The sequence below is a fragment of the Tachypleus tridentatus genome, chromosome 12 (genome assembly GCF_004210375.1).
Source record: "Tachypleus tridentatus isolate NWPU-2018 chromosome 12, ASM421037v1, whole genome shotgun sequence".
In the NCBI taxonomy this organism is placed as follows: Eukaryota; Metazoa; Arthropoda; class Merostomata; order Xiphosura; family Limulidae; genus Tachypleus; species Tachypleus tridentatus.
The window spans coordinates 120,423,578-120,440,741 of NC_134836.1; the positions used below are offsets into that span (position 1 = coordinate 120,423,578).

Sequence of the window (17,164 nt, forward strand, 5' to 3'; positions counted from 1 at the left end):
AAAAAAACTTACCAGTTTAAGCATACGTAGGGCTAATTATAATTTCATTTTTTCTTGTTGCTGGGCAGAAAGTGTTATTTCCTGATTGCTTACGCCTGAAGTAAATGGAAAAGGCTTATTTTTTTCTTCAAACTTTGCTTTTGTGACCTGGTAGCATATAACGAAAACATGATGGGAGACTATATTTGGAGGCTGATATGTGAAAATGATTTACATTACAGTCGCAAATTTCGAAAAACTACTCACTTCTAAACATTTTTGTATAACTTTAGTATAAATATACTCTTCAAAAAAAGAAACGAAAAAGGGATATTTTTGTTATTTTAAAGAGAAATATATGTAATAACGTTACAAGCTCAGAGTATGTGATGTTACACGTACTGATTGTCAGACCAAAATGACAATAAAAGTTGTGCACTTTGAAAACGGAGGAAAACATCGGATTTTTCGCCAAAACGCATTCGTCTCCAATAAATTTGTTTGAGAGATCTGCATGTTCTGCAAGTGCAACATGTGCAAAATCGCTATGGTTTGTTTGTTTGTTTTGGAAATTTCGCACAAAGCTACTCGAGGGCTATCTGTGCTAGCCGTACCTAATTTAGCAGTGTAAGACTAGAGGGAAGGCAGCTAGTCATCACCACCCACCGCCAACTCTTGGGCTACTCTTTTACCAACGAATAGTGGGATTGACCGTAAACGCCCCCACGGCTGGGAGGGCGAGCATGTTTAGCGCGACGCGGGCGTCATTATCCAAGTCACAAAAGTAAAGTTTGAAGGGAATAACGGTCATTTTCTTTACTTTTACAACATAAGCAATTAAGAAATAACACGTACTATCTAGGAACAAAATTTGTGTTACATAGTTTTATCAAATATGTTTGTCCACAAACAGTATATGTAATTTGTCACAAAGTTTCCATATTTTAAGATTTCTGAGTTTAATTAATTTGGTTACAAATTGTTAAAGGTGAAACAAATGTCCCAAAATTTAGTTTCTATTGTTAATCTTACGAGTTTCTAAGGGTGTACCGTTCAATCTAATTTACCTTATTATTATATCTACCTCACATCAGCAGACATATGGTATTCGATTGAAAATGTGATAACCTTTGTTATGAATAAAGTGAAAAAAAGCCATGTTAAGGAAGCTCCAACCCATAATCACAACGACTTCAACATGTCTTTAGACTAGCCAATCAGAGCATTATGTAAATAACTTACGTTATTAAGTGTTTGAAATGAAATATAAGATACACATTGTTTTTAATAATAAAAAAAGACCATAAACTTTAAAAATACAGCTCTGTGATTTCTTCTTTTATTTTGTAAGAAAATAACACTTGAAAACAATAAATCAAATTTATAAATTTAAGGATATCTGCCAGAAATACAGGCTTTTGATTGTTCTTGTTAGGAGTTGATTTAACAAGACAGGTCCAATAACAGTTAGTCAGAATTATGTAGTATCATGCATCCATAGGTTCTTCAATTCAAAGCAAAGTTGATTTTGTTAACTACATTTGTCCAACTTTGACATCACTCAAGTTTTCTCTGTAATGTTAACTTGTTTATGTGTATCCAGTATATATTCAAATAACAGTAATATTTTTTTTTGGTTGAGAGCTTGTGCATCATCTCCCAATTTCCATGATTCATAACTTCTTTTAGGTTTTCTTCTTAATTTAAAAGTGGAAATATTATAATTCATTTTTAAGACTACCTTGATTGCAAACTGGTAATTGACTGATGTAGTCAACTGTCAACTTACTTATCCCCAATGTCTTACTAAATCGTAGCCTAAATAACATTTACTTATTTTCCAAATCCAAAATTCTCTCCCCACCTGTACTTGTTTTCCAGAAATTAAGCATTGTTTAAAACAGTAGTGTGGTTTTCACATTTTTTCAGTGCTAACACCCTAGCTCACTTACTTTATCTGACACTCTAACTGCCACATGCAATATTTTTTGTATGTTCTCAAACACCCCTAGCAACTTGCTGCATTTCTGAAATCTAATTAGAAGGTGGTAACATAGTAGAAGATGAATGGTAACTCACAGAGAAATCCTCAAATACTTAAAGATTTTCATGGACAAACAAATTAGGCTGTTGTTCAGAACACTCTTGTTCCAAATAAATTTCATTGCAAATCTTGTAAGTTATGATTTCTTACAAGTTTTTTTGTTTTGATTAATTAAGAGAGCCTGTGATTTTGTAATATTAAAGATTCCCGAGTACATGTAAGTGTAGATCATGGACCAAGAGCCTGGATAGGTTCTTATGACATAAACCACAGTGACTTTTACACTAAATATTACGGGCAAATAAGCCAATTTATAAATAATTATTAACTTGTAGTAGAACGTAAAATATATATCACTTTGAATAATATTCACAGAGTGCAACTCTAAGAAACTTCTGAATGAAAAGAGCAAGCTTTCTTTAATTCGACTGGACAGCTGGCTAAGTTATGCTAATAGCTTTTACTTAAGTAATTTATACATAATAAAACATAGTGGTATGCGTATGTTCAAATCAATTTAACTTTTTATTATTAAATAAATGACTTTATTATGTGTTCTATTTTAATTTTATCTTAGCCCTCTCCAAACCAAAAGTCAGTAAAGTAAATGTAACATGACTATTGTGTTTAACAAATTTAGAAGTAAACATTTGTTGTCAAAATTTGCCTTGTATTTATTTTTCTTCCTATATGGATCAGTCACAACAATCCTGTCTCTCACACACATTTACACATCCCTAGATGAGGTGACACAAACCAGTACAAGTGAAAATCTAAACGCTGTTGTAGAAATGTTGAAAAGAGATGAATTAATCAAGTAAAGAAAAATATGTACAGTTTTAATTTTTTCCTTCTAAGCAAAAGATTAAAACTTGGTTTGAGAGATACATTATCAAGATTATCTGTATGAATAAAAACATAAATTAATATAAGGTGAACCTTGTGTGCATTACTTTGAGGTAACAAAGGTATTAAAATCATTCTCAAAACAGTTTGGGAATATTTATGTGTAACATAGAATTTATATGAACTCTAGCTTTTGCTATTTCGTTCAAGTATAATCTTAGTCTTTTCACTACAGCTGGGAGGTATATTTCCCAGTGCTCCCACCCCCTCACTATAACTGAGACAAATGTTTCCTATAGTCTGTTTGTTTTGAATTTTTTGTAAAGCTACATGAGGGCTACCTGCACTAGCCATTCCTAATTTAGCAGTGCAAGACTTAGAGGGAAGGCAATTAGTCATCACCACCCAACTCCAACTCGTGGCTATTCTTTTACCAACGAATAGTGGGATCGACCATAACATTATAACATCCCCACAGCTGAAAGGACAAGCAGGTTTGGTGTGACGGAGATTTGTACTCAGAATCCTCAGGTTATGAATTGAATGCCATAACAACCTGGTCATGCTGGGCTTTCCCGTTATCATTAAAAATGGCTGCACACAACATATAGAGATGAGTTGGGAGGTATTTACTGACATCCAACCTAATATTGATATATGGTTTGTCTCAATATTTTCCACTCAGACCTTTGGTAACCAACAATATGCCTGAGTGGAATATATAACAACTACATGCTGATCATGTCCATATCACTAGAGTGGTAAGTAGTAACCCTAACTACCACATAAACACACTTGACCGAGATAGTTTAGAAGATAGTGAATGAAACAGAGTCAAGTTGTGTTTAAATGCATGATGTTGAAGAGGCAATGAGACAACAGGATGACAGATCTCCCTCTGGTGATGACAAACCTCAATGCAGGAGAGGAAAGTGTGAACAGCATTGGGAATGGGAAATATACATCCCAGCTGCAGTGAATGGGTTAAAGAAACCCATTCAATACCATAATATTAGCATTTTAATTGAATCTAATACATGAACTTGGTAAAAAAAAGAATTACAGGGGAGGGGGGATGTTAAAACCAAGCGTGTTAAAGTATGGAAGTTGCTTCAATGGCAATAATTTATCAATTTGTGAGATAATGTAAAAAAAATTAATTATTTGCTACAACTACCAATTAATTATATTGTGTTGGAAACTAATAAGTAACTGATGATTCTCAATGGTACTTTGTGTACAAGTTAAAATGGGCAGGTTAAAACACCTCCAGATTTCAGGTGTATTTATTCCTTATTCTGAACTATTAATCAGAAAGAGAGAGAGAGAGCAGCCAGTAATAGCTGCCATTACAAGGTTTTGTATGTTTCTTCAAACCAAATAAGTATATTAATTGTCACTTTTATTTGTGCAGTATGTTCAACAGTATTGTGTCTAAAACCTTGAACTGTTTGGTCCTCAGCCCAAAATACTAACAAAAGGACCATGATCAGCCTAGATCATTTTGAACTTAAAATTATCCTTGATACCACTGGAAGTTATTATTATGAATTTCTGTTACAAAGTGTACACTGTAATTACTGAAAAGAATATTTTATTCGAAAATACAATAATATTTTACAACAACACACACACAGATGTTACAAAATACTACATTAAGTTAGACCAAATATCTGTTGTATACAGAAGGATGAGTACCTTATATTATAGATATTTAGAGTATACAAATTAGCAAGCCACATGACAACTACAACCAATATAGCCACAGTTTATCAGAACGTATCAGAACTACATTTTTACACTGTTTGATGCTTCACAGATCATATGATGCCACTGAAAATTGACCAATTTGATAAAAGCTTAATAATAAACCTATTTACAAATGTTATTAAATCCTTAATATTATTTCAGATTTAAAATTATTATATTTATATTTAATATCATAAGATACAAATAAGTGTTTAAAAGATTATGAATCACATTAAATTTCTTCTTCAGTAAAGTGTGGAAATGACAGAATTTGTTAAAACCTGTAAATAAGTGAAAGCCATACATTCTGTGACTCTAGAATGTCACATACTAGATTAATGAAACATTTGTATAACTTAATAACAATGTATTTTTTACAGTGTTTTGTTATCTGAATATAAAATGTTTTATGCCATCACTCAGTTCCAAACTGTATAGCCAAAGTTTGTTGATTTTATATCTATATGAAATAAAAGATGCAACTATCACATGATTACATACACACATCACATTGTGTTTACAATTCAATTGAAACAGGGACTCAATTTCAATATTTAAATAGAAATACACATGATTCATAAGAAGGAAAAAAATATTCAACACAAACCTTAATACTTTGTTTTTTGAATGGGTTATGATTGAGTTAAAAATTCACTGTTTATTAATAAATACAAAAATGAAGCAAACTTGAAAAAAAACAAAAACAAACAGCAGTAAATATAGTAAAATAACTTTAATAATATATTTACAGGTACAATAAGTGTACTTATTTTTAAAATACAAATTCTTTTTATTTTTAAAGTGCAGTATACCTGTCTCCCAGATAAATTACAATGTTAACACTTTCAATCTGAGTGTCTTGAACATTCAGTGAAGCTTTCCTTCCAATTTTATGTGGCCCCTTGTCACATTTTTTTCCGAGAATCATGATACACCAAATCTATACCCTTACCCTCATCTACATATCCAGTAACCTTTTCAAGGAATGTCAAAAGATTTGTAAGGCAAAATATTCCCTCAGTGAAACCATGTTGACTATTTAATAAAACTCTAAACTTTGTTAAATGACTTTGTAAAGCATCTTTTAACAGACTTTCTGAAACTATTCCCACAAGTAATGCAAGACTACTGGGACAATTTTTATCACCTCCCTTAAAAAAATGAGTTACATTACCTCACTTCCAATCCTCTGGTACCTGCCTGCTATTCAAGGACAGACAAAAAATAGTAGTAAGTGACTCACATATCCAATCTTTAATCTCCTTAAAAATCCTTGGGAAAATATTATCTGACCAAGGAGCCTTATTGTTTAAACTTTTTTTTAACCAGCTCAGAAGTATAATTTACATTACTGAGGAAACTTTGAAGACACTGATTGGAATGGAAGTGATGGGAGAAAAGTGGTTTAGTTGTCAGACAAACATCAATTTGTCATACAACTCTAGCACTTCTATCTCTAGATTTAAAAAAAACAAAACATTTATCTTAAACAAGTTCTGGATCTCAGATACGATTGAAATTAAGTTCTGATTTGAACTTTAGGCCTAAACACTAACAGTTTTTCTGTTGTTGTTCTTACACAGTTACCTTCAACATATTTATCAAGGAGACATTCCTTGGCATAATTTTGCAATATGTAGAATACAGTATAGTATAAAATGGAAGGTTTCATTGTTTTAAAACTATTTTCTCCACATTAAAGGTGTAATAGTCATCAGTCCAAGGTTTGATGTTGTCATATTTCTTCAAGTTTTCAACACACAAAAACACTTCCCTCATTATGTTGTTAATTTCAGCCTTACTTTCCAATTTTTCATTTATTGCAAATGGAACGCCTTCCAGTGAGACTGATTCACAAATACTTTTTAATGGTAGACTTTCACATTCTGAAGAGGGTGACTGGATTAAAGTGAAAGAATTGTAAACATTTTTATGAAAGATATTACTACAGAAACTGCTTTTAATATTCTTAACTAATGAACTTCATATATTTCATTACTGCAGATAGTTAATAACAGGTTTATAAAGGAAAATAAACAATTATTTTAATAGAATTACCAGTATATATTTAACCATTAAAAAAAGATTTTTTTTTATAATTTAAGAAAAATGATTATATATTTTTTCCTTTTTAACCACTGATGTTCTACATCTAGGTTCATATAAAAATATATCTACAAATATTTACAAAGGATCATTAACAATTAACATTAACAATTAACAACATTAACAATTCTGTTCTAATTTTCATTATTCATAAACCTAACAGTACCCCCCACAAACACACACAAATTGAAATTTTTAGGAAATACATTTATTTGATTATTGTTCCTTTTCTGTTATGGTTTATATGTACAGTTTTAATCTTTTAAAACAGCAAAAATTTAAGACTTTTGTGATGGACAATGCAGAAAGTGACCTAAAATTCGTTTCCGAAACGTACCAACGAAACGTTAGCTTCTTAATACAGGACTAAGCCAATGATACTGGGTTCAAAACTTGGTCTGCATAGCTTGGACATAGGGTTTACATTTCATCACTCCTCATAATTTTTTTTTTTCATTTGTTAAGTTTAAGAATGTTGCAGAAAATATTTTAACTGTGGCTTTGGTTCAACCTAGTATACTTTTTAGACAGAAGAGTTATAAGGATAAGTTAAGAAAAAAATGTTTTATCTTAATGGTAAAAGAAACAATAATGAATCACCTGCACATGATACACAGGTGACAGGTCTACTTTTATGCACCCAGTTTCTGTAACTGTTGTTTTCTCCGTTACACAACATTCTGAATCTGAAACTGGAGTTTTAGTTTCTTCATTCCAGGACAAAGCTGAAGTATCAGATGGTAGGTTCTGCTTTTTGCCAAATAATTTGATCAATAAATTGAGCACCATTTTATATGAACCTGCAAGTACTAAAATAACAAAAATACAATGAGAAGTAGTAAGTCAACCAAAGAACTGTGTCAAACATGATCTTACTAATACAAACTGAATTGTAACCTCCTAAATAGTAACAATAATAAACCTCTAATAACAACTATAAATAATGTGTATAACAATGCATAAGTTAGATCTGACAAAACAGCTATAAACTAGCTAAACATCCACTGGATAGGTGAAATAAAAACTCATTTGCATTAAAGGATAGGAAATTAATATAATAAACCTTAAAAGTGCAATGAAAATATATAACGGTACCAATACTGAAGAGAAAGACATGCTGTTTTCCAGAATTCTATCAATATGAAATTAGATGGGGGATCCTACCTTCCTTATGTCATTTGGTGTCAATTTGGGTAATGAACGATCAAGTAACATGGAAACTTACAAGGAACAGACACACATACTGACATTTATTTATGCAGAAGATAGTGGTCCACCCCTTCATGTCATTCTCTAATCAAATCAGTGTTTCAGGTTCGATGCTTACAGATAGAAAAAAGTGTGAAAACATAAGGAACATGCAGCTAAAATGTGGAAACAAACAACACAAATCTAGCCTTATACATTAGACTAAAAGCACATTACCTAACACAGTGCATTACATCACTTTTAAACAGTAACAATGTGATTTTTCATGTATGCTTTCAAGAAGTTTTATTCTGTTCTTTATAACTAATAAAACAGCATTCATTTTTTCAGTATAATTTACAAATCTGTTACTTTTCATTTCTCCAGTGGATCCAAGCATAACAAAAAAAAATTATGTTAAATAGTTTAACTGTTATGTTGAAAATTCAAGAAAGAACTTCTTGCATAACATGGTTGTAAAAAATTGATTCCTGGCATTAATATTGTTGTAAGCTACATTTCACCATTAGTTAGCTAGATGCAGTTCATTTGTTATAGACTGCCAGTCACTCAGTGAAGTACAACTAACCAGGTAATTTAGTTTGGTTTTCTCTGTAACTGAGAAGTTACTGAATTGAGAGCAGTATTAGTTATTGTATATATTCAGTCACTCAGTTGATTAGCTGTAAAACTGTACAAGTTTACTGGTATGTTAGTCCTAGTGTCATTACCTAGATAGGTTCTGTTGAAAGTGAACTTAGGCCTACAACTGTAGAGAAACTCATTCCCAGTTTGCACCAAAAGAAGAAAAGTCCATCTTTCAACAGTGCTCAAGTTATAGAGTTTTGATCATTTTGTTTCAAGACTTATTGAACCTACGTGTTTTTCTGACAGACAACTGAACATAAATTACAGTAAACTGTAGCAAAAAAAATAAAATAATTTGTTATCATTACATAGACTAGCCTTCAAATTATTTTTACCAAATAATTTAAAATAACCTATATTAGAAGTGAAATTATGTTGGTGATAACAAAACAACATTTAGCAATTTCAGGTTCCAAGATAACCTCATATGGTGATATTAGAGTTTAAGTTGGTTAAACACATAAAGTCAAGAGAATGAGCCAAAAAGATGAAATAACACTTAAAATAACAAAATATTGTATTTAAAAATAATTAATAAGTTCAAATCTCACTGAAAATGAGATCCATGAAGCTTCAAGGGGATTACAAAAAATTTGAAATGAAATGAACAACACACAGAAAATGTGTGATGGCAAATTAAAAGTAAAGAAAAGAGATAACCGAGGCAGTAAACATGTACAGAAAATCAATTGGTAAATACAAATACTAAACCAAAAACAACTATTACTGGCATGAGTGGATGGAAGAGCTCCTATGGATATGCAATACAAGGACTTCACTCAAGACTAACCAGGAAAGATGTAAATTCAGCTTGCTATAAAATGAAATGTTGCTACAATGTTAACACAATATCAGATTTAATCAAGATGACAGAAGGATGAACTCCAATATCAGATTTAATCAAGGTGACAGAAGGATGAACTCCAATATCAGATTTAATCAAGGTGATAAAAGGATGAACTCCAATATCAGATTTAATCAAGGTGACATAAGGATGAACTCCAATATTACAACAGGGGCTGGAAAGGGCAATAAGTTGTCCTGAAAATAATCAGTGATGTGGTTTATAAAATCCAGAGGGACAAGCAGTCCAAGCCAGGAGTCATCCACCCTGATCACCTCTAGAAGTACATCAGTAAGATAATGATCAACTGGCTAACTCCAGAGAAGAATCTATAATGGTAAAGTCAACAGATTGAGGAACTCAGTGTTCCTTTTGAGGCCTTTCTTAATATGTGCCTCAGAAAAGATAAAAAACAACAAAAAACTAAACATTTGGTAAGTGGATAGTACAGTGTTTTTATTTTTGTAACAGAATTACTCAAAGGACTTCAAAATCCAGTAAGTAAGCACCATTGTAAACTACACTTTCAATGTTTGGTAGAGAGAGCTGCTAATAATGAAATGTAATGATATAGAGATGCTGAAACATAATGTAATATATGAATACAGGTAAGTATTTACTTAAATGAAGATATTGTCAGTAATTCACTAATGAGTTTAGTTTCAGTTTGTGCTGCTGTGACTGAGAACTTAGTGAAGTTTTCATATCCACATTAATCATAATGCATGTTCAGTTACTTGATCATTTAGCCACTAAACCTTACAAATAAATATACAGGGTGGCCCGTATGTCCCTACCCATCCACATATTGTGTCTAAACAACGTTATAATACTAATAATGAGTTCAAGACACCTGTTACCGTGGCATTTAGAATAATAACCCCTGCTGTGTTGAGGAAAATGTCTCACAAAACATAGTGTCGCATAATATTATGCAGCGAGAATGAGGATCGGCACACAGATTACTGGATACACAAGATATATGGATGGGTAGGGGCTTAGGGGCCACCCTGTATATGTACGCTAGTCCTAGCAGTGTGCCTTTCTCGGTAGTACAATGACACCATTTACGAGCAAATGTCTGCTATGGTGGATGTAGGCCTACAATAGTACAAGTTGTGTACAATTTAAGCTATGCAGAAAGTAACAAAACCCATAACAAGCATTAAGAAACTTGGAGAGTAAATATTATAAACAATTTCTTTTCGTTACGTGGACTAGACTTAGCATTATTTTCATCAATAATTTCAAACAATCTAACAAAAAAACACGTTGCAACAGTATTACTGGCATTATAAATATGCGTTCAGTACATCATTAATTTAACTTATCTGTTCCAAAACATTTATGCACCATAAATTATAATGAACTTCCTAATATAAATTGTTATGTAAATTAAAATATATTTTTCTATAACTTATATTGTAGAATTTGTCATATAAATTATAATATACAGACGGTATTACTTTATTAGTTATTGTTATTAAACTTATTAAACAGCCACACTAATTACTGTTTTAATCCACGATTTTGTGAACCAAACACGACCAATAGGATTCGGAATCAAATATGGTGACAATTTTATTTTACTTTTTAATTTAACTTTTAAATTTCGTGTTAAAAACCACCTTTATGCTGTATTTGAAATACTATGCAGCGGTTAGTAATAAAGCAATATAGCAAATAAACTGATACATACCTCAATGTTGGAAATGATTGGAAAATTATACTTGAACCTGTTGGGATTTGTCGAATAAAACCAACAAACTCTTTAATACAACCGAAAATCTTAACCATTCCTGCACTATTTGCAAAATACTCATGCAAATACCAAAACGAACAGAAACCAAAACTCTTTGTCAGCATTACACCTACTGGACATAAATAACATGTGATTACGTAATAAATAAATAAAATTTAATGTGTAGATTAAGGAGCAAAAAAAAAAAAAAAATGATTTTTAATAAATGGTAGTTGTTATTCTTATATTATCTTTACCTTATAACAAGATCTGTCATCGTTCAGTAAGTTAAATTTATTATTTTCATCTAGAATATTTCAAGCAAACTAACTTTAGTTTTAGATAGCTTTTCGACAACAACAAAGTTTTAAAAATTACAAAACAGTGGCTTTGACAACAGGGAAATTCTGACTTTAATTGTTATAACGTTTAAATCCATTGTTGTTTGTTATTAATCATATGGCTTCATAAGAGGCTATCTGTGCTCTGCCCATGTAGGTATAAAAAATCGTTTTCTAGCAGTATAAATCCGCAGACATAAATTGTGCCACTGGGGAGCTTTGACCATAAATTTTGGATAGCCATGAAGTAAAAGTTACATTCAGTAAAACAGTTCGAATATCTAAAAACATTACAAACTCTTTGTTATCACTGGATAAGGTTTGTAAGTGACGATAAATTAGAATTTTGGAAGAACAAGATAAATAAAATTACTTCGTGATGACGAGAAACCCTCTTGAAGACTTAAGAAAGTCGAAACGATGTTCGCTACTTTATTTTAATATCTTCTTGATACTAAAGGTTTCTTGAGATATATAAGTAAAAATAAAGTACCTAAACTGTGAGTAGCATTTTCTTAATGGTTTAATCACGACCTATTTTAAAGGACCAGAATTATCACCTTTCTCTTTAGTAAGTTCTCGTATTTAGTGTTACCGAAAAATGAACACTTTGGTAAAATGATCATATCTGTTAAAACCTAATACAAGTCAAACAGTGCTTGAATTATCCTTGAGACAGTGATGAAGAAGTGATTTCACGAAAGATTCACTGAACTTTCACTCATAGGTTAGGTATTTTAATTTTATTTAAACTTTAACGCTACATAGCTGACAAAATACAAGTATTGATAAAGATAAATTCCTGGTTACCTATCTGAGAATAAAAACAGCGGAGTGGACAACAAAATTCAGTGCAAACCTTGTAAACGTTTTTACGTCAAAAATCAGGAGAAACATGAATACAGAAATATTTTAAAGACTCTTACATGTTATTTTAACATTTCAAAAATAACCATCACTGAAAACAGTGTCGAAATCATCCGAAGAGAACCTAACATCAAAATAAAAAAATCTGCAACACTATTGGTAGAGTAATCAAAACAAAATAACATTTACGAATTTCTTTTTATCTGTGCCCTCCAGTGGTACAGCGATAAGTCTGCAAATTAATAACGCTAGTTACCGTTTTTTGTATACTCGTGGTGGGTACAACACTGTCTGTACAGACAGCACATTGTGTAGTTTTGTGCTTAACTTCAAATAAACCCTTCACCTTTATTAATATTTTATCCACTTTTTTTTCACTAAAAAGCTAATTTGCCGCCATATACAAACCTTTCCCTTCTCATCAGAGGCTTAAACGTCATCTGAAGTTTAAACTGCCTTAAATGTGATTGTTACCGGTGGCTTGTATTGAGCAAACTACACTGAGACATTTGCTATGTCCATCACGAAGAATCGAGCCTAAGGAATTTAGTGTTGTAAGTCCTTAAAAATTATGGCTGACCCACTAGGATAACGTAAGTCACGACAACCTGACACTATTAATTGCACTATTGTAATAATTATTGTTATTGTAATTTCGAATAAATGAATTGGTAGATTTTTGATGAATAACAATATCTGTTTCAAAACCTTTTTTATATCTAAGCATTCTTACAATCACATTAATATTGTTCTAATATGTTTTATTTTTGGGCCAGTTTCTTTTAATTAATTGGTAACAATAACTCAAATCCCGGTCCATGTAACGATGACAAATTGTTCATTTCTTCAACAATGTATGCTGTAGGCAAAATATAACTGTAGGCCTAATTAACTTATAAACTAACGATTGTTTGTTTGTTTTTGAATTTCGCACAAAGCTACTCGAGGGCTATCTGTGCTAGCCGTCCCTAATTTAGCAGTGTAAGACCAGAGGGAAGGCAGCTAGTAATCACCACCCACCGCCAACTCTTGGGCTACTCTTTTATCAACAAATAGTGAGATTGACCGTCACATTATAACGCTCCCACGGCTGAAAGGGCGAGAATGTTTGATAAACTAACGAGTGTAACTTATTATTAATTAATCGCAGACAAATGAACGCAATTGCTCGTACTGTCCAAGTCAATAAAGAGACACCAAATTAATAACCACTAAATATTTGTTGATTGCTCATTAACTATGTACTTCACTAAGTCTTGTATTTATATCGTACTCACATCTTTACACGCTATACAATACATTTAGAACCTTTGTTTTCAAGAAATTTGTGGATAACGCACTTATTAAAACACGTCTAAGGCCCGTCATGGCAAAGTGTGTTAAGGCGTTCGACTCGTAATCCGAGGGTCGCGAGTTCGAATCCCCGTCGCACCAAACATGCTCGCCCTTTCAGCCGTGGGGGCGTTATAATGTGACGGTCACTCTCATTATTAGTTGGTAAAAGAGTAGCCCAAGAGTTGGCGGTGGGTGATGATGACTACCTGCCTTCCCTCTAGTCTTACACTGCTAAATTAGGGACGGCTAGCACAGATATCCCTCTAGTAGCTTTGTGCGAAAATCAAAAACAAAACAAAACATGTGTAAATTAAAATATAATAACATAGGCTTGCAATATTGTTCTCTTTATGGATTGTGAAATATTTTGAACAATCCCAATACACATATAAAACAGCATAATAGATTGTTCATTCACAAATCTTTGTGATGGTTTCTTGACATTTATCGTCACTTGAAAGAGTTATCTCTGGATAGGTAGCTGATTGAATCCAATGCTGGTTCTATCCTTGATTATCATCCGGAAATGGTTTCAACAGGACCTGTAGGTTCTCCACTGGTAGTTTTTCTCTAAGTTATTCAGTTTACTGTTCTTTTACTAATTTTCTTACAAAGAGAATCATGGTAAATGCCCTTTGACTTGGATTTTCTGTCCTTCTGGATTCTTTTTACCTCATTATTAATTCGTTACAATACTAAATGTTTCTCTTCAAAACTTGTTTAACTATCAGAGTTAGTCCTTTCTGTACATTCATGCCATATCTTAATGAAATTCAATTTGATCAGTATTAATATCATAACTTTCATGCTATCACCAGCTGATCCATGCTTCCCCTGGGTAAAAAACGTCACGTATGACCAATTGTATTAATTAGTCTTCCTGAAAAACTGTCGAGTGAGTTTCCTCTCTTATATTAATCTCTCTTCCAAAGGTCATGACCTGTAGCTTTATGTACTGCTGTTTGGTAACTTCTGAGTAGCAGTGGAATTTTATCCAGTGAAATGGCTAAGTGATTTATATATACAATTTTATCTTTTCACCATGACGTCAGCAGATGGATAAAAACGGGATGTCCTGGTATGTTCATTTCCAAATTGATTAAAAGTTCCATCCATAATCTGAGAGGATTTCAACAGGCACTTCAAATTCACTGACATAATAGTTTCTCTTAGTTAGGAATGGTATGTGGTTACCGATATTTGTTAAAACAGTCCATCACAACCATGATATATTTATTCCCGCTTTCACTCTGAGGAAGAGGACCCAACACAATACAACAATAGCTGTTTCTTATGTGGACCTTTTGGCTTAAAGCAAAATTAAACGATTAACATCTATTACAGGTTTCCAGCACTTTCTTACTCGTTCCAGTAAATTACTAACACCTAAATATTCAGCCATTGGAAGATCATGGAGTTTTTATTTCTTAAAAATATCTCAGGATGTTTTACAAGACAGAGCCACCTTGTTAACTAACGTATTGTTGTCGGATTATTGGTAGAGGCATTGCTAGTTATTAAAACATTTGGAATCGGAAACTTCCGGTGTTTTAGTACGATATTTATAACACAATGTAACAAAATTTATACTTTTCCTTGTTTTCTGGACAGAAAGTCTTATTTCCCGATTGCTTACGCCTGAAGTGAATGGAAAAGACCTATTTTTCTCTTCAAACTTCGCTTTTGTAACCTGAGAGCGTATAACGAAAACATAATGGAAGACGATATTTGGGGGCTGATACGTGAAAATGATTTACATTACAGTCGCAAATCTCGAAAAACTACTCACTTTTAAATATTTTTGTTCAATTTTATATAACTTTGGTATAAATACATATAAAACTTGATTCATATGTTGTTTTATTCAGACCTTATGTAAATGAAAATGTGCAAATTTGCCCGTTTTTACATAGAAAATAGGTTAATTTCTAAATTTCATTATCCAGGTCACAAAAGTAAAGTTTGATAGGAATAATGGTCATTTTCTGCACTTTTACAACGTAAGCAATTAAGAAATAACACATACTATCCAGGAACAAAATTTGTGTTACATAGTATTATGGTTTTTATATTTTTATTTTTCAAGAGCTAATTGGGGGATTTGAGGCATGAACCTTTCATGCCTTAATTTACTAATTGTGATGTTCAGATACAGTACTCTTGTGTATTTCACAATTAAATATCATACCGTTACTTTGTTAGCCTGTTTTCATTTTAATTTAAAAAAACTATGTTCATACCAAATTTTTTTCTTCATGACATCTGTATATCAAACCTGGAATCTAAGTGTTCCTGTATGCCAAGCTTAACTTTGAAATTACTATATATTTACTTGATATCATAATGTATACTTTAATAATAATAAATATCGACTTACTATTTACATTAGGGCTGTCGAGTATGTTTGTTTGTTTGTTCTTTGAATTTTGCTCAAAGCTACACAAGGGCTATCTGCACTAGTGGTCCCTAATTTAAGTGTAAGACTGGAGGGAAGGCAGCTTAGTCATCGCCACCCACAGTCAACTGCTGGATCACTCTTTTACCAACAAATAGTGGAATTGACAGCAACATTACAATGCCTCCATAGATGAAACAGCGATCATGTTAGGTAGAACTGGGATTCGGACCCACGAAGCGAGTTGAGCGCCCTAGCCATGCCTACTGAGTAAGCACACACTTCTTGATCTTCTCCAGTTTGTTCCCGTTAACCAATGGGGGTTCCATTGCATATTAACTAACCACCAGTAAGATAGAAATCACACATTAATGGCTGCTTTAATTGTATATTTCTAAATAACCATATTCTCTAGTTGTTGATTTCTTACTATCCAGATGGTAGTGTGGAGATACACCAATTGTGTAAATTTGTTCGATAGTTTCAGTACTGAAGAGGTTCATGATAGATACGTTACAGATTTTTACACTACCAGTATTTAATTATGTCTACTGTGGAGGATATGGAAAGTGTACTGGGTTGAAATTTATGTGCATAGACACATGCATATACAAACCACTGATGGTTTTGCCAAATGGTGCATTTCACATATAATGCTGACATACCCATCATCCGAAGTTGTGTTCCTACAACCTGTAACAAACCTCACTGCTTTAAGTCGTGTTCCTACTACCTATAACAAACCTCACTGCTTTAAGTCGTGTTCCTTCTACCTATAACAAACCTCACTGCTTTAAGTTGTGTTCCTTCTACCTATAACAAACCTCACTGCTTTAAGTCGTGTTCCTTCTACCTATAACAAACCTCACTGCTTTAAGTCATGTTCCTACTACCTATAACAAACCTCACTGCTTTAAGTCGTGTTCCTTCTACCTATAACAAACCTCACTGCTTTAAGTCGTGTTCCTTCTACCTGTAACAAACCTCACTGCTTTAAGTCGTGTTCCTTCTACCTGTAACAAACCTCACTGCTTTGTGTTCCTACTACCTACAACAAACCTCACTGCTTTAAGTCGTGTTC

The 17,164-nt window shown here is 32.5% G+C and overlaps 1 protein-coding gene across 1 annotated transcript; it reads right to left on the reverse strand.

Moving 5' to 3' along the window:
* Nucleotides 1–4,449: 4,449 nt before the first annotated feature.
* LOC143234519 (uncharacterized) lies at nt 4,450–11,277 on the reverse strand. Its single transcript, XM_076471929.1, has 3 exons — nt 11,104–11,277; nt 7,325–7,533; nt 4,450–6,517 (listed from the first exon to the last, which is right to left on the reverse strand). The coding sequence occupies exons 2-3, from the start codon at nt 7,511–7,513 to the stop codon at nt 6,287–6,289; spliced, it is 420 nt and encodes a 139-aa protein (XP_076328044.1). The 5' UTR covers nt 7,514–7,533; nt 11,104–11,277; the 3' UTR covers nt 4,450–6,286.
* Between the last annotated feature and the right edge of the window lie 5,887 nt (nt 11,278–17,164).